Here is a 25949-nt window from a genome sequence, read left to right on the forward strand (position 1 = left end):
TAAAACTGTAATGTTATTGTTTTCTCCTTTATTTTGTGTTATTTTGGGAGGTTTCTGCTACCTTTTGCAGTCATGTTGCACCAACTTCATATGAATACATTTACATGATTGTATAACAGGAAAACCGATCCAGTGTCTTGGAGTTTGTTGGTAAGGTAGCTGAATTAACAATAAATAGCTACATAATACATTTCCCTATTCCTTCTTCCAAAAATGAGCTCATATATCTTCTTCTTGTGATTTTTATTGGTCTCATCTGATTGCTCTGTTTGACAGAATAAAAGATTGCCTTTGCAAGAAACTAAGCAGTTTCAGATGCGATGGCTCACACTGCAGTCGGGATGGATGTTGACACAGAAAGAAAATGAAGAATGGGGATGGGTTCCTATTAAGCTCGGAGTTAAAATCCCTCGTGCCTGCAGTGCAGTCAGATAGCAGAGCGGTTTAGCTGAGGTATTTCAAAAGGCCTGATTACATCTAAGATGATGGTAAGAGCAGCTGGCGTGTTAAGGAGCATTAAATTATTTTCATAACAGTAAGTTTTCAGTGTCTTGCCAATGAGACCATCAACAAGGGAAAATGTGACACTTTTTAAATCATAGTTGCAGCATGGTACTACTTAATGGCTCTTTGCTGGAATTGAAAGTGCTTTAAGGTTGCCTGTTTCAGGGGGTAAAGGACTGTAAAACGAAGGAGAAGGAGAACCAAGGATGCATTTGGGGAAAAAAGGGAATTCTTCTTTCTCGATTATTGTTTTAGGCAAAGCAACTGCCACCGATCATAACCATTGACATTTGGAAATACACTGCAAGTATGCGTGATTTGCTTGTTGTTGTTGTTTTTTGTTTTTTTTATTCTTTTTTTTTAGTGCAGGAAACAACTATTGTGGCTAATAAATCAACAGAAAGGGCTTTGAGGTGACAGTGCGTTATATTCATTTGAATCTATTCACAATATCAGTTTGTGGTTTGTTGATAATGAGGTCCCATAAAATGCGTTGCATAAACAAACAGTTTATTTAGGTAGCCGTAGGCTGGCATGTCAGAAGTGTACAGCACCAGGATGTACATTGGATTAGTTATTATTAATTTCGGAGAACTAATTTCCACACAGAGCAGACATGCAGATGGTGTTATTATTTAAAAAAATATGTGTAAGGTCAACAGAGAGCTTTCTAATTTTTCTCATTTATCGTGCTTAAAGTGGTGCTGTTCTACACAATCAGCATCAAAGTATGTAATTAAAAATCTTGTTCATTGTCATCACTTGTACTTCTTCTGTATTGTGACAGCTGTGTTGCTCTGTGGAGGACATTTTTTCCCCTCTGCTTCATATTTGAATAATGAATTCATCGCTTTGCTGTCCCAGCTTTGTTGACTATTCATGATGCAGACACAGATTCTCCCCTGAGCATTGTATTTGGACTTGAATCACATCCCTGTGGGCATGTTGGATTGAGTGTCACTTCCAACCCCCACTCCCACCCTGGCGATGAATGGCACATTCCACTTGTTTGGAGTTCCTACTGTATTAAACTTTCTCATTGTTGGCAGGTACTACTCGGCAGCCTCGAGAAGGGGAGGTTCCGGGAGTGGACTACAATTTTATCAGTGTGGCGGAGTTTCGTGAACTGGAAGAAAGTGGACTGCTGCTGGAGAGTGGCACCTACGATGGTATGTTCTCATACACAAGGAACACAATATTATGGAGGGGCCTGGATAGATAGTTTACTTTTAAGTGGGAGAAATAGGGAGTTACAAAATATCAGACACACATCAGACCCTGACCTTGGTATCGAACTATAAAATGATTTTGTTCTTTTCGGACTTTTGTCTGGTTGTTGATTGTTGTGAATACCAGTTTTTCCTCTGAGCATAAAATACAGCCACTTTTAATCATTGTTATAAATAATGAGAAACAAATACTGTACTATTATAGGGGTAGATTTGAAGATTGAGTCATACAGACAGCCACAGCCACTGGCAGTCACTGTCAAACTTTTTGCCCCAGGCAACTGCTAGCAACTACTTTTCAAGATGTTGCTTGCCAGTGCGAAATTGGTTGCAAAGAGGTATGTGATGCCGCACCAAAAACCTCCATGTGATTGCCCTTTGGTTGCTAGCAGGTAACCATGGTTGCCAATAGTTTGCAAGATGCTGACTCCAAACACTCGCCAAGCCGTAGTAAAAATTTTAAAAAGTGTGATGGAAAACAGAAACTTAGACAGTTTGTCTTCAAAGTAAAAGTTACATCTTTTGAGGTGTGCTTGCTGCAGGTTGAAGAATAAATGTTGAGTGTTGGAAGACAAGCCATCGCCTTCCAGTAGCCAGTAGCAAATGACCAAAGCAATTACAAGGAAAATTTTGGTGCAGCAAGTTCTTTGTCACATATCAGTCTCTAGGCTTGTGTGACTAAGGCTAAAGATGGATTTAACCTGAATTGGTGCTAAAATCATGTCTACCATAATGAAATCCTGCAGATGTTCTGTTTTGCCATCGCACCATAAACAAACCACATCAAACAAGACAACTTTTCATTTAAGATCACTCTGCTCAGATTGTATTCTGGCTCAGTTGACATTCTTTTCATTGGCCTAAAGTAACTGAACCAAACTGGAAAACACTACAATTCTGTAAACACTATAAACACTGAGGACAGACCAATGTCCCAGTCCATTCCAGTCGCCAGGGTCCTGGTTATTAGTTGTCTTGTGAATTTGCTGAGCTGTACTCAGTAAGGTCATCAGGTGAAATCAGCACATTGCCCGTGTCATCAAACTGCCATCCTAAAAATGAAAGAACTGGAGATAATATATCCCCAGATGGCTTTACCCCATTCACCTACTCATGATGTCGAAAATGTGTTTGCTATGTAAAAGCTCTTTCATCTGCCCTCTGTCCCACATCTGCTCCTGAGAGACTGGCCCTCCAACCCTGAGCCTATGAGCCAGTGCTCGGGATAAATAATGGATCCCCCCCTGTCCTTTTCTGCCTAATGTAACACTACCATGTGTGTATTGAATGGAATAGAAACACAACCTCACAGAGTTAATTATTAATGCCAAGCCTTTTGCTCAATAAACTTCCACACAGACCTACAAATAGACAGACATACTTTAAAGCAGGAAGTGAGAGGGTGAAATATTTGACCTCATAATGGCTGGCCTTGGTTAGTGAGTCATCTACTTCACATTGATTACTAGTGGCTCCAGGCTTTATATTGTAGATGGTAAAATTAACATGCACACCATGCACATTATCTGATAATGCATGTTTTCAGAGGTCCCGTAAAGCCCATAGCTCTTTAGGGTTTTTTGTTGATGATTTATTAAAGCACATGGATATTTTCTTTAATTGGATTAAGGGTATAGTACCCACATTATATATGATTTATGTTGTTTTGTGTGTCTTAGTGTGAAAACTGTTTCTTTTTTCCTTCTTGAACTGAACTTTGAATGTCAAAGGTTCAGGGAAAACAACAGTGAATCATCATTTATCACTACCTCTCCCTTTCATGACACGCTTAGTACTGTTTGTAGACAGTGCATTCACTCTCTACTTTAATAGCATATAAAGATGTGGTCAAAAGCCAACAAGACACACATTAATGTCATATTAATTATGGGGCTCTTAATGATTTCCTTGAAGTGTTCTTTTTCCAGGATGGACTGATTAAACAGAATATATCTTTGGAGACTTTAAGGAAACAAGAATTGGGTGCACAAGTTTAAAATTATTTTGGAGTTTCTCAATGTACCAGTACTACTGGCAGCAAAACAGCCCCAGACCATGATGCTACCACCACTGTGCTTCACATTTGGTACAATTAATTTAAGTAAACTTCCAATTCTGCCAAGAAAAGTGTTCAAATATCCAGCTAGAATTATGCCAAAGGTTGCTGATGTCTACCAAAAGCAATTGGTTGGGCTATATCTTGCTACAGGACATTTAACCAAATATTAGTGAGGATGTATTTATACGTCTGACCCTGTGTGGATTGGAGAAATTCCCAAACAATTTAAAACCTGTGGATCCAGTTCTTGTTTTTCAGTCATTAAAGAATGTACCCTGGAAAAAAGAAAAGTTCCATGAAATGGTTAAAAACCCACAATCACCATTACCTCTGAGACTAATCCTTCAGACCTGTGAATAATAGTAGCATGCTGTAACCAAGACCGAAACTCACTCTTGCTGCTCTACTAAAGGGAGTATTTGGTGGAGGAAAAAAAGTCTTTCACAGACTTTCAACTCACTAAACAACAATAGGAAGTTATTTAAGAAGGCCATTAAGATGAAAATACTTAACTAAGCATAAAAGAGGAAAATTGTGTTTTCAACAATCTTGCTCTCCGCTTTCCAGGGAAGTATTAGCATAAAAGTTGACTCAGCTGTTGGGGAACTGAATGGAGAAACTAAAACTACACAAAAACATACAGATTGGTTTGCCAGTATTTCTTTTACAGAGAAAGTGTCAAAGTGTAACACTTATGTTGTAGCTGAAATTGATTTGGGTGCCTGTATGTATGTGATTTAGGGCATATCTGACTTTATGCCCCTCACTGTGCAAGGTAGAGAAAAGCCAGTGGTATGAATCATTCATGACAGATGCTGCAAGCAGAAATGGACCAGCAAAAGTCAATAAAACACTAGGCCTGCTACAGCTGATTTAATTGGATTTCATCTGGAAATTCCAGTGTTGTTTTAATTTTAATATCTTATTATTTCCTATGTTGTGTTCAACATTCATTTAATATGAATTCCTGATGCCACGGGATCCCATTATACTGTGAGCAATTATTAAAATCAGTGGGCTACCTAAATTTGTGGCTTGTATGGATCTGGCTATGCTTACATCCTCATCCGTGATTGTATTTAACAAGACTGCCATGGGAAACATAACCTTGATTACCTGTTAGAAGGTATAATCATAGGTCGGTGCAAAAATGGCTTGCTGGATGCACTGCAAATATAAAATACTACATAATGACATACTGAGGAAAAAGCACAGGACATGATTTACAGACAAGGCTGCACTAGGGTCTTTTTAGCTGACGGTTACAGTCTGAAGTTGCAGGCCCACCAGGGGATGGTTTGACAGGGGCTGAAAATGATGAAATCCCTTTGTTTGTGCAATGCCAAATTCATCCCCCATGACAATCACAGACTTTAGTGGAGAAGAAATGACTGTTTACGGCCTCCTTGTTTTGCTCAGCCACACTGCCTACAACCATTTTATAATAGGATATTTTTGGTGTTATAGGCTTTACGAAGTTCTGAGACAAAGCTACATAACTGTGGATTAGATTTGTAACAATGCAACAGGCCAGTTTTCACAGAAAAGGGGGGTATAAAGGTGCTGGACTGGCAACTGCTACGTTTGCCTATTCATGGGAACTGATTAAGAAGTAACTCATCTCTAAGGAGTACAAAAGAGATGGTATAGTACTCAATTAGATTTTTGCACATACAAAAAAGAAAAAGGAAACATAGAAAGGGAAGAAACGGCTGAAACTGAAATTGAGGAAAATAAAAGATATAGAAAAAAAACTAGTTAGGATTGACAAGCTCAATAATAAAAACAGGAATTTACAGTAAAGATATGAATGGTGTTTAATACATTTTGGGTTTCACAACACAGACTCAGGAAATGAACATAAACTAGAGAGGAAGTTCATTTATGAGAGGCAGGTCAACAGTAGATTGCTAAGCTGTACACACACACAAACACATGGAGACCGAGCAGGAGAAAGCAGAGTTGACAAGGTTGGCTTGTGAAGTGTGAGCATCCATGCCAAGCAGGGCCTACACCCAGTGCCAAGGCTGGAGCATAAGAGACGCTTCACCCACCTGAGGCACGGGCAGGCTGGGCACTACCCAAGAGAGTGGAAGGCCATCCTCAATGATTAATGAGGGTCGGTGACTGCAGCCGGCAGGTTCAAAGAGTCAGAGGGATAAATGTGGTGAGGGTGGAGGGGGCGGTTGTGGTGAGAGCTGAACCAAAGCATAAATCCTTAAGAGGTTTTTCCCAAGCTTCCACAGTATAAGGGATGTCTCCAATTTCCTTTTGTCTTTGAAAACATCCCCACAAAACATTTGCTAGCAATTCCCATTACTAAGTGACCCTGACTTCATGAATTCTTGCTCTGTAGCATCAGAGCTCATAACAAAAGTTTCTCTGAAGGATAAAGTAGGATTTGGAGGAGTTAATTCTCCCTGCAAATATAACTGTGGTAACAGTTGTACTCACATTTTATTCAGTTACTCACAAGTTGGAGATGTGATACTGTATTCTGGCAGCTGCTGACTAAAACAGATGGCATGATATCTACACACACACACACAATCTGTATACACATTCTTTCCCATCAATAAACACATGAGGACTGTGGATACATTTCGTCTTGGGGTCTCTGGGGAACAGCAGCCAAGTTTAAAAACGTGTTCTTTCACACAAAACTGTTTCTTACGAGCAGCAAACATACCCTTGCATGTTTAGTATGAGTGTGTGGCTGTGTAATCTTCTGACAGTGCCAACCAAGTGTTAGCTGAGTTCAAATGAAAATGACTTTGCTTTACACTGTCCATCCACCACTCACCACCTATCTAACAGGTGCTTTAATGTAATAACACTATGCTGAACTTGTTAGTACTTTGAGAATGAAAATTCACAAGCTGTTGATGATGGATAGTAATACGTTGATCCACTGTGATTTTCTGTATTTGAGACAAACTTTCCCTCAAGTATGTTAAATATAGAAACCAAACTGAGATGCATATAAATCTCATCCAATGTTTGTGAGTGGGTGACTTACAGGAATTTGGAATTCCAAGATCAGGAGCTTGATCTAAATCTAAGCTATTAGGGAACAAAAAAGGGGTTCCTACCTAGATAAAATAGTAATTCTTACTCTAATTTCTTTCTGTATTTGCTGCTTCTTGTTACATTTTTTTGGTAGACCACAGCATATTAATTGGCTAAATGAGAGCCCACATCAACAGGTGTCTATTTCTGTCAATCACATATTGTCACGGGTAGCTGCTGGCATGGTGGCCTCAGGGATTTTTCCTTCTCCATTTTCTTCTGAGAGTGAACAGTCCATTCATCTTAGGGTAGTAATTAAGGTGCAAGATTCATGGTGAGCACTCTGACATCATCGAGGTTGCCAAAAGGTGATCGTATCCTATTAAAACCAGAACCTTTTGTCTTGATAAGGATGCATAAAGCATTTGTTAATTAGGCTGAAATATGTCAGCACCATGCACGGGTCAGATAAGTTTCTCCCTTTTTTCTTGCTTTCGTGAAAAGAATATGGCATAAATATTAGGGAAAGAAAAGCAGGAATGTCCATGTTGCTACTATTACATATGAGGATTGCACACTATGTTGAGATTTTGGAATTTCATTTATCAGTAGAGATGTTTATATATAAATATGTGGAAATGAAAAACAATGAACTCTTTCTCTTTCCCTTTTTGTTGAAATGATGCAGCTGCATTAATGTGAGTTCCTGGTGCAACAGATTGTTGGGTGCACTGGGTTGGCTAGACCAGTGGTTCCCAAGTGGGCACACTCATGAACCCTAGGGTTGGGAAAGGCAGTGTAAAACAACATAAATTATACTAACCAGCAGTGCAGGCAACCCACCACAAAAAACAAACAAACATAAAAATAAAAATTGATTTAAGGCTTTAACAAGACCAGAGAGCTCAAAAAGCTCATCCAGAGTAAGTCATCTGTCTGGAGAAGTTAGCTAAAGCTAATAAGCTCACACGTGAACGCCAAAAACTCCTGGCCTATTTCAAATTAGCAGTAGATCTGATCCAGAGCTGGCCAGACTGTTTGTTTGTTTATTGTTTTTAATAAGGCAATAGAGGCAAAGTACTTGCTAATGGTGTAGCAACACTCCTGCAAGGAAAGCCCACGTGTACAATCTGCAAATAGGCTGTGACAAATAGAATCAAAAGAAGGACTGAACTTTTTGTGTCACTCCACAATCTGCCACCTAGCAGATAAGAACTTTCTTAATCCTGAGGGATTTATTTTGTAGCTTTTAAAGATAAGACATGGTAATTTAATAATTTAAAATAGCTTCTATGTTTAAATATTAGCCTTCAACATAAAGAATAGAGGGTTTTCCTTGAACTGTATATTTTCTTAGCAAACTGTGTCAGCTGGCCTTTTAGTCAGTAGAGTCAATCAAAGATAAATAGAGTATTCAGAGCCACTGGATATCACACAACACCAACACCTCAGATGAAAGCAGAAAGGCACTGAACACATTTATTTACAAGGAGAAAAACTATGTATATGCAGAGAAAAAGATCCAGTCATCCTTGTAAAATGCAGCGAATGCCTGTGAAATGTTGCAGAAAGCTCACCTGCTGCTGGTGCTGCTTCTCCCTGCCACTTTCTCTTTTTAGGTTAGATGCAGTTAATGATTTTTTTTACCTTCTTATAGATGTTTTATATTGATGTCACAGTTAAGAAATATTTATTGCACTTAATCATTTAGTGGTCTTCAAGTCAAATCTTTCTCTTCGCTTCACTTTCTGCCACACTGAAATGAACACACATACAGCAAAGCTAAGGAGGCGTGTGCACGATGAAACGGAGAGCAGAGCTCGCCAAACCTCTGAATCAAAAAATGCTTTTAAAATATATCAATTTAAAAGGTTTTTCAAACAAATACTGCACCATTTTATACACATACAAACCCAGCTGTGTTACTAGAATGAGTTGAGGTATAAAGAAGTGAAAAGAGATGCACTTTGACTTCATACTGTTACATTGTTTCATTTCACTTGTTCTGTGGACACTAATAATTTTAAATGGGTAAATTATTAATAGTTGTATCGTATTGTATTGTATTGAACTGATGGTACCTGGTGCATCCTACCACAATTTGAGAGAGAAAGACTCCTGAGTATCTCTTCGCTCCCACGTCTCTACACAGAACAGCTTGAACCGACACAGTTCTGCCTTTCCATCAATTTGGCTCAGATATGCAACAGTAAATACAGCCTTTATTGTTCGTCTTTACTCTTGCTGTTATAATTTGCAGTTGTGCTTTTTGTGTATAGATAATCAATTGATCTTTTATTCTTTAGTTGTTTTTTTCACAGATATCTTTATTATTGATCTGTTAGAATCAGGAATTAGGATCTGTTTGACCTATCTGTTTGTAATAATGAAATATATTTGTTATTGTGTGGCTTGTCGTTAAAATAATAAAACATATATATTCTCTATAGAGTCATCACATAAAAAGGAAGACACAGATCACAGAACAGAATTAGATATATTATAATTATACATAGTACATAGTAGACAGCAGATGCCTGGGGATCTTGCAAAGTCACAGGATATAAATGTTAAATGATATTAGCGGTGCATTAGCAAGTTCTTAATGAGCTGGACTCTACAGTTTTTAAACTACAGTTTAAAAAAACATCTAGCCTGCAGTCTTTTCAGTTCACTTTGGGAGCTTATGGTTTTGTATCTGTGTGCTGGACGGAGGTAGTGATTCTAAACAAAAGCTGCTTTTCAGGTTGTGACTCATTAGTACACAGTAATTACAACGCAATCAATTTCAGTGTGCTTCCTTATTTTGGCCATCGTCTCTCCGCTCTTTGCACTGGGGTACTTAGAGAAGCTACGGGAACCTTTGTGTGAGCTTCAGAAACTGGAACGAAGAGAGCAAATTACCACTTCTAATTTACCTCCTCCAATTTTTATTCCACGATTAAGCTTGCTATTAATTACAAACCTAGTAACCAATTGATTCTGATAATAATGCTCTCTAATTTAAATGTGCATTAATCTATTTACCTGACTCAGTTATGATGAATTTCTCATCTCATCTCTAGGATGATTTTGTTTTTGTTTATTTAGTGTATTATAATTATAGCTGATTAAAAATGGTGTTTGGATGGTAACTCTTAATAACCTTATACTTTGCAGTCAGTGTAATAACGCATTTCAGTGTAAGGTACATTAATCTGAATGCTCTTTGTTTTCCTTTTAAGATGGCAAGCGATAATTTGATAAGGCTTTGAATATTTATTTATTATAAACGAGAGACATTAAACAATAGAAAGGATGATTGTTCCTCAATGTGGAACTTAATTCTATTTCCACCATATCTCTGTCAGTGAGAAAGTGGTCCTTCCCTTGTCTCTCTCCTCCCCGCAGACTCCTTGGTCACAGTGTCTTTCCACTCTCCGATGTGCCGTTTAACTGTTCAAAAACAACGCTCGGCTACTCAAACAAAGCACGGCACACTGCAATCCCACACAAAAATATGAGGACAATCAATACTTCCACCATACTTTCACAACTATTTTCTCACATCTTTTGGCCTCAATTGTTTTTCACAAAGAAAGAAGGTGGCGAGTAGTAAGTGGGTCACCCCGTTTTTTTTTTGTAGTTGAGAAAAGACACAGGCTTGCTCTGTGGTGTAAGACCGTTAACTGCCTTAGGCTCCAACATGACAGCAAAGGGAAGCTGATGGACTTAAAGGGACAATCAAGTGCCCGAGAACCTTGGCATAAGCGCTGTGGCCACAATTGCCTGTGAGTGAAATAGTAAATATAACATTATGTTTTTTAACACATAAACAAAATGAGTGAATCGAAACTTTTTTTCTTTGGCCACTTCAAAGATTAGAAGCCAGCAAATGATCTGTTGTTACAGTAATAGTCAGTGGTCCTGATTGAGCATATGGTATTGTGGGTCAGTACTGATTGTGATATTGGCATCTAGGAGAAAGGCTACAGACTTTTTCATAACCTGGAGATTTTCACAACATTTGAGGGTTACAACAGCAAATCCTTGGTCTCATTTTGTTCCAGAGTACAGGTCTGCCAGATAAAATTTGTAGGTAAAAAAAAAAGGAGTAATCTTTCACACTTTAAGTGATACAGTCTCTTTTTGGTCTGCTGCGAGCACAATGGTTTTGTGTGTACTTCTATCTCCTCTTTTCGCAGTACACTATAAAGCCAGAAAGAAACTCTTTTCATACCATAGTAAACATTTCTGGCTGTCTGTGTGTATTTTGGTAAAATTGAAGTGTCTACATTTAAATATGAGATCTTCAAAGCAGAGGCTGCCTAGCAATTTCTAAGTCTGCTCTAAGGGTAAGGGTAAGAAACAGATTACAGGTTAGCTGAGTGGAAGGGTTGTATGTGAATATGTGTATAGATAAGTGGTTGGGGTTAGGGTTATATGATGAAATTAATCAAGAAAGCTTGCACATATTTTTTTTAAATGTATTAAAGAATATATTTCATTGTCACTCTCGCCCTCTCTTCTTCCCAGGCAACTATTATGGGACCCCTAAGCCCCCTGCGGAGCCGAGCCCTGTACAGCCAGACCTGGTGGACCAGGTTCTGTTTGATGAGGAATTTGACACGGAGGTCCAAAGAAAACGCACAACCTCTGTCAGTAAGATGGACAGAAAGGACAGCGCTGCTCCAGAGGAGGAAGAGGAAGAAGAGAGGCCTCCTTTGGTCAACGGACTGACCGGTGAGGGACACCGCTGTTTTTAATTTTTTCGTGGCTTTCACAAGTGTTAGTTAGCATTCTCTGCTAGCTGTATTACAGCTCCCTTCATTACTGGCTTTCTACACATTTAAACCCCAGCACTTTTTTGTTTGCTTGATTTATTTTTTTTTCCAGCAGTTCATTATATTGTTCTCAGAATGCAAAACAGCAGGACCTTTTTACTTTTCTCCTTATCATTCTTCTCTCCAAATAAACATTCTCAGGATTAGCTGCTCTGCATGCAAGGTCGGCACTAAATCACAGCACTGCAAAGTCAAAATGTAGCCAAAGTCTGTCTGAGATCAATAGAAGCAATCCCTCGGGTAGAAAGATAGTTTGTGCTCGTTTCATTCGCATACACGGATGCCACTGCATGACTCAGCTAAGAGCTAATAGTGAGGATGAAATTGTAGCAGTAGTGAAAGTCATTACCTCAAGACACTCTTTTATTTTAAACACTACAAAAAGTAGAGTCGTGTGTTGCATATGCAAATTGAAAAATGTATCTCGAGTGGCAACAGCAGCAAATGCTAAATTAAGAAAGGTTTCTTTTCTTCTCAATTCTGAGTGCTTGCAACATGTTTTTAAAAATGAAGACGAAAAAAAAAAAGATCTGAAAAATAAATTGTGCGTAGCCGTAGTTCAGGCAGGCAGCAAAGTCAAGCTTGGCTGCAACCCTGCACCTACAACCCCACTGTGTCAGTGCCGGCCCACATGACCTGATGTCTCGGTTGACACGCTTCTATTCTATTTAACAAACAAATATCATACCCCTCCTCTTCCTTTCATGCTTTGTCTATATGCTCATGGGCATGGACCTTATGTGTAGAAGGACACATTAGGTCCCAGAGATATAATACACGGATTCGAATTCTAAAATAAATAAATAAATACATTTTCTTTTAAAAAGATCAGTTATTGTATTAGGTTGAATTTCTATATTTCAAAGTAAGAAATTGTCAGAGATATGCATTGTCATCTCTGGATGGCAGTGTAGACCTCAACCAAGAGAAGATACTAATTATAGACAAATATCACTATTAATTAATAATAATAACAATAATAATGGATTGCATTTATATAGCACTTTTCTAGGCACCCAAAGCACTTTGCAATTCCACTATTCATTCACACACTGGTGGAGGCAAACCACAGTTGTAGCCATAGCTGCCCTGGGGCAGACTGACAGAAGCGAGGCTGCCATATCGCGCCATCGGCCCCTTTGGCCAACACCAGTAGGCGGTACGGTGCAGTGTCTTGCCCAACGACATAATGGCCAGGATGGACAGAGCTGGGGATCAAACCAGCAACCTTCCGGTTACAAGACGGGCTTCCCAACCCCCTGAACCACGTCAGTTGTCTCACTGAAAATACATGAATTCTTCATATGGTTTTAGAGTGCCCACTTAAAGAGGTAGCAGCTGGCATATTTCTGGGCCTTGAATGTAGTTAAGTACTGATTGTACATTTCTTTCATGTAATTTCGGGGTTTTTAGCAATCTTGCCTGCACAAATTTGCAACAGCTCTTCTGTTTATATTTCTTTGAAAGGGCTGAAAGCAGCTGTACCCTAGAGCAAGTGTCTGTGTGTAGTCGTTTATTCAGACTTTATAAATGCAGAAACATCTTTCTGGTTCTATCATGAAAAAGGGCCCTGGTTTCAGTACAAAGAGCTCTTGACTTCTTCCAGTCAACAGTTGTCACTATTTTCCCCCTGCCATTCCTTTATTCCAGCCAAACAGAGTGAGCATTCAATGCCACGACAAAGCTAGGTCACACACAGCCAGATGAAACCTGCAGATAAGAGCCTCACCCAGACAGGCACACATACACATCAAGATTAGGCAAATACCCTCACGCACAAGCAACACTATGATGCTAATAGAGTTGCGATGTAGCGCTCCCGGCTGGGCTGAAGCATTGGTCAACTCTGCTCTTGCCTGGGAGGCAGTTCTCAGTACATCACTACTGACATGCAAATCCTATGGCAATTGCTGCTCTTCCGTCCTCTTTGCGTGTACTCTCTCTGTCTCTCTCGCTCGCTCTCTCTACCCCTTACACTCCTGTGGATGTAACAGTCCGGCTAGTGTACAGAGGAAGAGCAGCTCGAGCAGCAGCAGCAGCAGCAGTAGGGAGAAATGCAAGGAGCCCAGAGGAGCTCCAATGGCGCCACATTCTCACGTCCTGTCTCCTTCTCCTTCTATCATCTCCCACACCACTACTCCCAACCCATTCCTATTTCTGTCTCCATGCCCATGTCCCTCTCCCCATGCCTGGCCACAGAGCACAAGGACAAAGCAGAGTGGAGGAAGACAGTGCCCAGCTACAACCAGTCAGCCGGGGCCATGGACTTGCGTATATGGAACACAGAGGATGAAAGTCAGGAGCCCTTGCCTAAAAACTGGGAGATGGCCTACACAGAAACCGGCATGGTCTATTTCATCGAGTAAGTAGCCTTTCTACTGTGACTTCCCTGTCTTGTTTTTGTCCTATTACACTCCCATTACATCACCATTGTTCTAATCCCATTGCTTGTAGTCCCAGTTTCTTCTTCATCTCTTTGTTTCTGCCTTGTTAACCCAGTATGTTTAGAGTTCTGACTTTTTCTGCTTCCTATTCAGTGCAACTCTCTGTACTGAATTACCAGCAGGTGCTGAACATGGAAGTTGTCTGTAGACTCAGCCATTGCAGTGGAGTTGAGTCTCAATAAAGTTTTTCCTTTTATTTCCCCTGCGTTTGATGTTGATTTTGTTGGCTGCCGCTAAAAGCAGCAGGCCCGCATTGTTTACCTGGCCCGTTAGTGTGGCAAACAGTCAATGCTGAGCCACTGAGAGAGCCAAGTAAAGCTGCCTGCTGCTAAATCAATAGCTCATTCTGCCAGTGAGAGAAACAACAGGGTAAATGGAGCTCGCCACCCCTGACCTGCTGTCTTAGTTCTGCTCTTTATGATCTCTGCAACTGCTCACTCTTTTATCTTTCTGTGTCATCCCTTTCCATCTTTCTGTAATCTGTGACTTTTCATCTCCCTTATGCCTCAAACGGTCCTCTGAGCTTTGTTAAAACTGTACTAATATTTTTAAAAGGTTATTTAATAAAGTATTTGATCCCAAAAGATTAAATACTAGTCATAATCCTGTTTTGGGAGAGCTCTGTTCGTTTGCTAGAGATGGAAAAACACTCCCCGGGTGAAGTGGCTCCCAAGAGATCTAAGCGCTAATTGCTCAACTCTAATGGCATCTTAAGTATTTGAAAAATAATTTAAACTGTGCTTAAAGCCCTGTATCTTTTTCATATTACAGTCATAACAGCAAGACCACCACCTGGCTGGACCCACGTCTTGCCAAGAAAGCCAAGCCACCTGAGAAATGCGACGAAGGAGGTGAGGCAATAGGAGCTAGCTCTGTGATAAGTAACAATCGCGCAGGCACTTACAGCCATCGAGTCCGCTCACATGCTACTTACACTTTTCCCAAGTCCTTGTTGTATTGAAGGGTTTGTGTGTATGAACTGCATCCCTGCCTCTCTGAAGGGGGCGCTGGCTAACAGACGGATACTGAACAGCTGAGCGCTCCTGGTCACAGTCATGCTGGTGACACAGCACAAACCCCCAGTCCTCAGTCCGCCCGTCTCCTCCTAATGGTTTCGTGGACACATGCAGAGAGCTCATCAGTGCAGCATCTCTCAAAAGGCAATTTTCTATGGCTCCTCTTGCGTAAAGATCTCCTCTGCGCTGCATGTGTTTGTCACACAGCAGCAGAAACCCGAGATGCTGAACACATACACACCACTGGAAAGAAGGGCTGTTATTTTTTCCTGGGAGGCTTTCTAACAACACACGGTGTCCCCCCCTCCCCTCCCGCCCGTCTTCCCCTTCCTCCTCCATAGTGTGTATCAAGTCTTAAACACATAGTGACAAATAACCTCCTGTTCTGTAGGTGTAGCTAAGCATGCTGTGATGGTGCCAGTCAAAACACCACACTTCATTGAGTGTGTCCAATTGTCCATGTAGTGCCTCAGCAGTATCTTAAGTGATTTGAGTCAGCCTTTTCCCTGTCTGTTTTTTTCCCTTTCATCCAGAGTTGCCCTATGGCTGGGAGAAGATTGAGGATCCACAATTTGGCACATACTACGTAGAGTAAGTAAAATTCTCTCTTCCTTTTATACCTGGAGATCCATAGAAATCTACACCTGTTGATAAGCATGCATGGTGATATTGAGTCTCTTAGTCTCTTTCCTGAAGAGACATCATTCTCGACCTTTATAGGTTTTCTGAAGCTGTTTCTGCATATTTGACTTCTCTAAAATGCCCATTTAGAATGGTTTCTATTTCAAGATATTTTTGTATATTCTGCAACATAAAGCCATATCACTTAATACCAAGCATATACATGTTGAGCTGCTGGATCTCAGGGGAACCTGTGGGACACGTGATAATAGTACATTATGCAATTGTGCAAACAGTAGTTTCCCACAATTCTGCTGAAAGCACCCTTGTGGGAACTAACAAGTGAGCTACAGCTTTGTCTGTGTATCTGAAAAAGAAAATACAGTGGAGACAACAGACAATGAAGATTTAGAGGTCCCTGAGATGGAAACGAGGGTGAGATTCAATTCTGATCGAGAGTGTAAACAAGAGCACAGTGTTTCATTTTAGTGCCATTACTGTGAACAAAGAGGAAGAGACCCGCAGGCAGGGGGGAAATATACGTGCCTGTTTATGCAAGAGGGTCATTGAGAGGCTCTCTCTCTCTCTCCCTTCTGTCTCTGTGTTTTTTTTGTCTGGCAAATTTTATTGTGAATGAACGACCAAATGCAACGACGTGACGCAAAGTCTCACTGTGTCTACAAAACATGAGGCGTGGCAATCAAGGATTGAGAAAGTGAGACAGAGCAAAAGAGGAAATGACAGAAATGAAGGAAATAGAATGTTTATCTCTTCAGACATAATGGCGAGGGTATCTCTGTGCATGAGTCATACGCAGTAAGAGTGCAGAGTACCCATGCACACACACACGCGCGCGCGCACACACGTATACAGTCAGTGTCTCAGGATGTGGCTGATTCACTGTGCAGCATCAATGCATTTTCTCTTCCTAAGGTGCTGTAATGGTGATTTACAACCGTTAAAGCTTATTATGCAGATGAGCTACCTCTCTCCATTACCATCTAACCGTGGAAGGACATTTCCCTTGGTAACAGGAAATGTTTAAGCACACAGGTGTGACTGCAAATCATTAATTGTTTTTAGATTAAGTTTCGTGTTAAGTCCCCCAAGTATAGCTGCTGATCCTGGATTGGCAAAGCCTGGTTATATTAGGAAACTTCTGGAACGATACCACCTCAGTGCCTGTAATGTGAAAAAGGGCACATTTTTATTTCTGTCATTTTGCTGTTCATTAAGTCTTTTTATTCTCGCATTATGAGGCATTGAGCAGATGTTTATCCCAGCTATACAATATGGGCCCATAGCATGAAAGATTGCTACTGATTTCCTCCATGTAAATTCTCTCAGAATTCATTGGGCATGACAGTTCATTTATTTTTAATTAATGAGGTTTAGATATTCTCTCAAACCATTTAAATGTGCAGCAGTTCTGGCAAAGACAGGTTAAAGATTTTCGTAATGTATTTAGAACAGCTCACATATTATAAAGACAGCCTGTCTGCCTAGCACATGTTATGTCACAAACAGCCCTCGTATTCAAATCGCAGGTTTGCATGGCAGGCAAAGAACAGTATCTGCTCTTTGGACAAGCACTATTCAGCGATACCAAACGGTGAACCATCAGTTGGCAGCTCGGACTGTCAACTGACATGAGAAACTCAGTAATAGATCAACAGTATTTTCAATGCACATTCTAGCTTTATCTAACATTCTGATTTTTGCTCATTTAATATTATATTCCCTGTACAGCCACATCAACCAGAAGACCCAGTTTGAAAATCCAGTAATGGAAGCTAAGAGAAAACCAAGTGTGGACACGCCCATTGCAGCACCTCCACAAGCTGCTACGCCCTCAGGTAACTGCACCTACAACGCTCGAGCCGCAGGCATATTAAAGTGGTTCATACACAAGGAAGGCTTGAGAACAAATTGTCAAATTTTGTCCGTTTTGTACAGAAAACTGTCAGTGTGGAGGAAAATGGGTACTTTCTTTGAAAATCCAGTCATTAGAAGTTGAAGTTTCAGCAACATTTGTAATGAAGAACAACTTTACTGCTTGACCACTGCATTTCAGCCTGTAGCCTTCATCAAGATCAACATTAAAATCCAGTCATTACCATTACTAAACACACACTTGAAGAGTTTTATAGTAGACACATAGGTCTAAATTGCATTCTGAGATTTGAATTAGCAAAAGTTGCATTTACCTCAAAACTCAGGTCTTGTCTTTGTCGGTATTATAATACTTTAAATGTATCCAGTTATTTTGGGGATTAATTACAACCAACGTGCTTCTATAAAAGCTTTAGTCAAACATGTCCAATTTGGGCTCATGACAAATGTCTAAATCAGCCCTAAGATCAAAATTTGTTAGTTGAATCCAGAAATGGCTAAAATAGATTTTGACCCCTAAATATTGGCAAAAATGGCCCAATTGGGGGTAGGTGCTAATTTTCTGATGGTCACACTCCCCAAACTCGTCACCCTGGGTTGATTAAATTGGACTCATATGAATTCAAATTGTTGACAAATTTACAATAAAATACATGTTAGTAGGTGCTAAACATATGCAGTCATGTCTGAAAAGGGCAGCATATTCTTTCCCAATGCCCTGTTGAAGACATTGTGATCTGCAGAATTTCCACCACTGAAATACATTTAACCTTTGCATGTCCTTCATTGGTGCCCTAGCTTGTTCAGAAACTAAACAAGTGTGATGTCCATAGAGAGATGAACTAATATGTGATTATTTAACGTTTCATATAACGGCTTCCTTATCTAGACTTGATGAAATATTATGTAATGAAGCAGCCAGATGAAAAGCCAATGTTGAAATTTAAATTTGCGTGTATAAGTAATGGACATACATATAAAAGTTTTTACTACTCAACTATTTCAGTTGTCAGATTTGGATTCAGCTTTCATGTCAGATTCCATATGAAGAAGCAAGAAAACCTCTAAAAAGTTATTGACCTGATGGCTGTCTTACAGGAAATTCAATCATGAATCTTTAATTAAACAAAATGTTTTGTACTAGTGTGTCTTTGACTTATGGTAGTGGCGCTACAATCGATAGCTCAGGCAGTGGTAGTTTAACTCAGTAACTTCTCCACAGGGCGATTTTCCTTCATAAGATGCAATGCAGTCGACAGTATTATTAAGATGTCAGCTTTATAGTTCTAGCTTTTTGTTCAGCAAAGATATTTATATAGATTTGTGCATATATATATATATATATATATATATATATATATATATATATATATATATATATATATATATATATATATATATATATATATATAAAATACTGGGACACTTTTCATCTCCTTCATGTTAAGAAGTCTGTCTGGAAGATGTTCTAACAGTTGACAGGCTTCTGATAAACAGCCCATAGCCTCTGAAGCAATGATATTCAATTTGAATAATGGAACAGTGCTTCACTGGGCGGCAGAATTCATTTTGACAAGTAGATATGATATAGGGCGGGTTCTGAGGTCTCTTTGAAATCCTTTTGCCACAGTCACTCATGGTAGTTGAAAGCCCTCTTTAGAACAGAGGGGGGGAGTTAAATAAGAGAGACAGAGAAGGAGAGAGAGGTGACTGCCGTTGAAAGTGACTTACGATCATAAATTGCATTTCCACTGGGTCATCTACTCATCATTTACCACCTGTGGGGAATGCTCCTGCTTGATGATCTAATCACCCTCTTCTCAGTAAATATAAAGGTCTGAGAGACAGAAGACTAGGTTGTTGTAAAATGTGCAAGAATTATAATGCTCTTCTGCGTGTGAACACAAAAGGCATGGCCTCATTTGTATTCAAACTAGCCTCTGTATTTCAGACACCCTTTGGACACAACTGTCTGCCTCAGTCGGTTGCACGCAGACCCCACCTCCCACAGCTGAGCCTTTCTGCAGTTTATGGATGATATTGCTGCGTACCGCCGCCTCCAGCTTCGACTGCCTCCCCTGTGCTTGTTCTCCAAATTCCCACCCTTGTTAATGAGAATTAATGGCTAGTGGTCTTGTGCAAGTGTATGGACCTGCGTGAGGTGGCTTCTAAACACTGTTTTGACAAGGCTGGCTAACCTGACCTCCCAGACAATGCCGCAGAGCACAAGAGCAAAGCACCGCCCTATGTTCAGCCATAATTATCATGCTGAGAATCCTGTCAGACATTTCATATAATCGCTTCACCCTAAGGAAACTTGACTGTCCCTTTGTGGCCTACAGCTTAATCAAGACCATGTAAACATGGCTTTGGTGTGTAGCTCCCTTTTCATCCCACTTGTGATTGTCTCTCTCCACTACTGTTATGCCAGTATTGCCTTCGAGGTGATTGTGCGAGAAAGACTGTTTCAGTATGTCGGAGCTATCTGACAGGGATTAGTTCCATCATAAATCATACTTATTACACACTTGTGCCCCAAGTTGTTCAGGAGAATTTCATGTTTTTGTACCTGCTTGCAAATCCTTGCTCAACATAGACTGACATTTGTTAGAATATCCCTTGTACTTGTCCGGCACTGACGCAGCAGTGTCATCTAAGTCATACTTGGCATAATCTTTTTTGTCTTTTCAGAGCGGTCACGTTCCTCTGCCAATTGCCATGCAATTATGCAAATCACAATCCCATGACACATTGAGAGTGGTGTAGGAGACAGGGGAAGGGGGGACTTCTATCTGTGCTCTCCCTAATGAGATTGATGTCCCAGCATCTATCAGTGTGGGAACTGCCAGAGTAGAAGCCCAGCACGCAGGGACAGAGCACATAACTCACAATCTCATAGGCACACACCACAGAGAAGGGCAAGCTCGGATTTAGTTAAAATTTCTCTCTTTCTGTCAAGGCTAACTCTATTTCTTGCTGTCTCTTTCTGTCTCATCACTCTTATCTTGCTCTCTTTTGCACAAATGCACACCTACACACACACACGCGCGCACACACACTGTCTAATATAATTCTGTTCCTGTCTTCTATAAAAGCGCCCCATTTACACATCCTGCAGGCAACACAAAGGAAATTTGCAATGAAAAGTTTACCTGGAAAATGTCAGGTGCGTTTCAGGATGGATTTATCACTGCAGTGAAAAGAATTGGTTGTTTGCGGGGAGACTTGGGCAAACTTTAGGCATTTTGCAATAACTAGGTGTTTATTGGCTTTGTAAACAGAGCAGTGGTTTTGCAAGTTGTGTGTCTCTGTTTGTGTGTGCGCGTGTGATTTGTTGGAGTTTGCGCTCAAACTGTGAGTTCTTAGTGTTCATGTAATTACTAGCAGTAAGTGATGTGCTGTCAGACATGTTGTCACTGTGCGAGTATTGTTATGATGGTGACAGATGGCAATTTATGAGCAAGCGTTTCAGTGTCTCTTCCTATACTGGGCTCATTTTCGCATACACGTACAATTCCGTCTCACAAACTTTTGAACTACAGAGGCTTGCTGCATTCATGTGTAACTGACGCCACTGTGACTTCATTTACAGTTTAAAAGATGAAAAGACATCCAATTACTTTTAAACTGAAACAGTTTCCAGCAGGTAAACAGAAGCAATTAAGTGAATTTTGACACTTTTTTGCCTTCTGTAGAACACCAGGCAAAAATTTTAAATGAACTAATCACATTGGAATCTGTTTATTTTGATGTGTTTAAACTAATATTCTTTAGAAATCAGGCCTTTTCCCAGCTGAAATGTAAATATGTTAGTTTTCAGTTGTTCATTTAGCCACTTCTGAAGCTTTTGCTGTTTGTACATGTGTTCTGTCCGAACATTTTTGTGTGTGGAATTGAAAGCATGGTGTAAAGAATGTGTTCACACCCCAAACATTTAGTGCAATAATTTTACTGAGCGTACTTGTGATATTAGATCATTAATGATTACCTTCTGTCTACGTCTCCTTTAGGTTCCACAGCAGAGGAGCCTGGCAGGGGAATGTGGGGGTTTACTCGAGATCCAACTCAGTTGCAGGGCAACATACTTAAGACAGCACTTAGAAAAAGCCCCCAGGGCTTTGGATTCACCATTATTGGCGGAGACCGACCTGACGAGTTCCTCCAGGTCAAAAACGTCCTGCCAGATGGGCCTGCAGCACATGACAAGAAGATTGCCTCAGGTAACATTCCCCACAGACATAATGTTTTTTAAGTATCTGGTTCGCATGCTGTTTTAACAGTTGGAGACCACCCTGCTGTAATTTGTTTCCATGATGCAAGGTAATACAATTGTTTAAAAGCAAAGTCAACAAAATCCAGTGTCACATTCACGTGTACACGGGTAACTGTGCATGGCATTTATCTTTATTCACGCAGTAACACTTAAGCTGGGCATTAGCATACATTCTGTACATAATACAGCTTAATGTGCCCTTTGTGTACACACAAATAAACACATTCGGAGGCAAAAAACCGAACAGGCACTTCACTCTGAATATCACATTGCTTGATCAAGCAAAGACAAATGTTTATAGGCAGTGTTCAGTGGAGCAGCTCGAAAAATAGAGAAGTCATCAATAAACCCGTGTGTAGTTTATAGTAGAGGCTCACATTTTATACGCACTCGTATATTAAAAATGTAATTAGCCTGCATTCAGGCAGCGTGGCTGCAGGTTGACATGTGTGCTTATGTAAAAACAGGGGATGTATATGAGTCTGCCATGTAGTGTGTTTTGCAAGTGGCACAGTAAGTTCTTTATTGTTGCATGTTCTAGTTCTGTGATCACATGCATGGTGACTGTATTAATTTGAAGTATGTTACTGTGTAATGCCTTAAGATTCACATTACCGTAGTATTGATTGCCGAGCCATTGCGACTGCTGAGAATCAACTTAAGAGTGGAGCAAAGAGAATAATTATTTTCAGTGTTTCATTTCCCTTGAGAAGGAGGGTAATTGACTATAACAAAAGATGAATGTAATTAATTTCATTGGGTTTTAATTGCAAGCAGTAGACTGTAACATCTTCAAGTAGGTTTTTTTTTTTCATTTCTGAGTATTGGCCTACGGCATTTATTTATGCTAAAGGTTGAGTGTTTGAACTTTGTGAGAAAATATATTTCGCTTAGCTTTTTGAATATGTAGCTGTTGAACTAATCGTATGAGCGACATGTAGTTGGTCTGAACAAGCAACAAACTGGAATATGAAGCTCACTCACGAGAGTGAAAACGTAGCCTTTGTTTTTTCTTTGGTAAAGTATCGATTGTGTGGGTGGGCAATCCACCTCTGGGCATCTAGCCACCTAGCTAGTCAGCAATTCAGCTGCTTATCCAGACCTATATCTGGGGCAGGCCAGGGGTGATTAGAGTCTATCCTTTACAGTACATGGAGATAAAAGGAGGAAAAAGAAAACACGTCAATGACCTCGTTTTATTTTTCTCTCTCGCACACTCCCTCCTCCCCCGTTAACATGTTTGAATTTTTTAAGATATAGGAGTCTACTTATGTAATCCAATTGCATAATTGCGCTTATCCCCATGTCTTTTTATTGGTGTATTGTTGTAATAGTACTTTTCAAAATTTCCTTTGGCATGGTGATGAATACAGAAATTTAAATTTTGTCCAATTTTTTTCATGTCACAAACGTGTAAAAGCTTTTTGTTCTTCTTTAGGTGACGTAATTGTGGACATTAATGGGACATGCGTGCTGGGAAAGACTCATGCTGATGTCGTGCAGATGTTCCAGTCTATCCCAGTCAATCAGTATGTGGACATGGTCCTGTGTCGGGGCTACCCTCTGCCAGAGGACACCAGCAATAGTGAGGAGGCATCGAGCAACCTCAGTGCCTCTAAGGACACTTCTCCTTCCCCTTCGACACCACAAGACCTCAATTATGCTGTCAACGATGGAGCAACCCTTTCTCGGCAGACTGTGTCAGTGCCACCTATAACCAACGGAGGACGCCACCACCATCCTCATTCCCATCAACACCACCACCTTCCACATGCCCTTAATCAAGAAGGGCCTGACCCTACTCTATTACAGCCGGAGCTGGTGAGTGTGCCCTTGGTGAAAGGCCCGGGAGGTTTTGGCTTTGCTATAGCGGATTGCCCCCTGGGACAAAAGGTAAAGATGATCCTGGACGCCCAGTGGTGCCGCGGCTTGTTGAAGGGTGATGTTATCAAGGAGATCAACAGACAGAATGTCCAAACTTTGAGCCACTCGCAGGTGGTCGACATCCTCAAAGACCTGCCTGTGGGCAGTGAGGTCAACGTGCTGGTGCTTAGAGGAGGTGAGTCAGCAATGATGAAAGTTCACTTTGCTGCTATTGTACTATTGTACACTTCTGCTGCAGGTAAGCCTGCAACACTGACATTATAGAAGGATATCACAGGTGGTGAGTTTACAGTACGTATGTTGTGACATCGCTGATGTCTATATTAATCTGCTGTTTAGACAAAATACAGGCGTTAGTGCTATTTAGACCCACGTTTCTGAAGTTACTTTAATCCTCACTCACCTTTACGCCACCTGTTCTATTTCTTTACTTTCTTTTGGCCAAAAGAAAACACAGAGCGTAACAGTCTGGTGAACAGTCTGCTTCCATTTGTAAATAATTTCCTGCGAGAAAGTGAGACATTGTCAAAGATATTTCAACTGTAGAAGAGGTGAGATTTAATGTAATGCACAATGTTTTAATTTAAAAATAACAGCACGCATTGTGGTGTTCAGTAGGTGTTGCTTGAATACACAGACTCTCCCAATGTTAAATAAAGCAATTTCACGCTCTGGTCTACACCAGCTCTGCATCATCCACCATGCACTTTCCCAAACAGGGAGGAAGTCATGCTTAGTCACATGATGAGCTATGCTAGGAAGGTGCAAATAGATGGCAGTTTTGGTGATTCACTTGCTGCCTGGAGAGAAAGTGAGAGGGGAGGTAGGAGTGATGGAGCACAGTGAATAATGATTGCCCTTCTTCTTACTTCATGCTTTCACAGATTTGAAGGGCTTGTTCCTTTATGCCTTTACTGCAGTGCAGTAGCCTAGATTCAAGAGATCAGTGTTGCACCCACATATCAGATGTGCACAGCTGGGGTCTACGTTGAGCTCCAGGGGGTTGTAGTTTGTGTGTATGCTGCTGTGCCAGCCTGATATGCATTTTTTAATTGCAGTGCATATGGAGGATTTGTGTGTTAATGTTTAAAAAAAAGCAGATCATAGCTTTCCAGGACTAAAAGGAGTAGTGCCGCAGGGCTTCCCTCAGGTCACCCATGGACTGGGATTAGGGTAGGCTTTACTCCCAGCCGGGGGCTAGAACTACCTTCTAATGACAGCAGAGCAGTGAGAAATGAAACAGGAAATTATTTGGCCTTGCTCCCTATACTGGATTTAAATCTGGAAATGAGACAAAGTGCCCTTCCCCATGGGTTGTGTTCTGAACTCAGTATCTGAGATATGATATGATCAGAGATTGTGAAAATGGAGATATTGCCAGTGAATTTTTACATAATATTGGAAATGGGGGGGTGGGGGGTGGGGGAACTAAATGTCTTTTTATTAAATCAATGCCAGTAATTGTCTTTGTGATAAATTGATTTGATGAAAATTCAAATTTGAAAAGCTTCAGTGTTTATGCTGCTCTAGTAATGTAGCTAACAGCTGGCAGGTTTAAACCACAGAAATGCATGTTTTCCCATGGCTTAAGGTCATCTGTCTCTCATCCCATAAACCGTTCATGCAACTGGAGTCTACTGCCCCCTACTGGTTTACTTACACTCTGGTTCACATTCTGCTCTGTGACCATGACCATGTCAGAGAGAACAAAAACAAAAGCTAAATCTGAAACCTATGAGCAAGTTCACTGTGTGAGTCGGTGGAGAAGAAGGTGCAGATTCTGTATAAGAACCGAGAGAGGGTTTAGTCTTGACATTCAACCACTTCAGGCCAAAAGTTCAAATCTGTAGTAGAGTGAAGAAAATGCAAAATGCAACTCGTCCTTAAATAATTTAATCTGATGTAAGCAGATGTTGGCAGATGTTTGCTGTTGTGTTGTTAATGACGTCACTTTAAGTCCCACTTCTGTCTCTCTGCTCACAGGTCAGACGTCTCCAGTGAAGTCACTGAAACCAGTAAGTTTTCTGTCAGTTCAAATCCATTTTGTATGATGAAAAAAATAGACTCTGCTGCTAAAACTGCTGATGAATTATTAAACCAGAAAACTTTTGTCTTGGTTACCCGCAAGCCCCAGCGTGTAAACGTGTGCGTGCTGTAGTAGCTGCTGTTAGAAGCATCATTCAGGGAGCCCACA

At 40.5% G+C, this 25949-nt stretch overlaps 1 protein-coding gene across 2 annotated transcripts in view; it reads left to right on the plus strand.

Moving 5' to 3' along the window:
• Window positions 1-25949, plus strand: part of magi3a (membrane associated guanylate kinase, WW and PDZ domain containing 3a) — a 106616-nt gene that overhangs the window by 69434 nt on the left and 11233 nt on the right. For both annotated transcript variants that reach the window (XM_085442754.1, XM_085442755.1), the window contains exons 3-11: window positions 1554-1673; window positions 11317-11523; window positions 13824-13986; window positions 14840-14919; window positions 15618-15675; window positions 17455-17561; window positions 21609-21818; window positions 23310-23930; window positions 25739-25770. In XM_085442754.1, the coding sequence (XP_085298880.1) occupies window positions 1554-1673; window positions 11317-11523; window positions 13824-13986; window positions 14840-14919; window positions 15618-15675; window positions 17455-17561; window positions 21609-21818; window positions 23310-23930; window positions 25739-25770 (1598 nt within the window). The remainder of the gene's footprint in view (window positions 1-1553; window positions 1674-11316; window positions 11524-13823; window positions 13987-14839; window positions 14920-15617; window positions 15676-17454; window positions 17562-21608; window positions 21819-23309; window positions 23931-25738; window positions 25771-25949) is intronic.

Source organism: Copadichromis virginalis, linkage group LG20 (genome assembly GCF_057382275.1).
Source record: "Copadichromis virginalis isolate Kocher_CV1m ecotype Utaka linkage group LG20, C_Virginalis_male_GT1.1, whole genome shotgun sequence".
In the NCBI taxonomy this organism is placed as follows: domain Eukaryota; kingdom Metazoa; phylum Chordata; class Actinopteri; order Cichliformes; family Cichlidae; genus Copadichromis; species Copadichromis virginalis.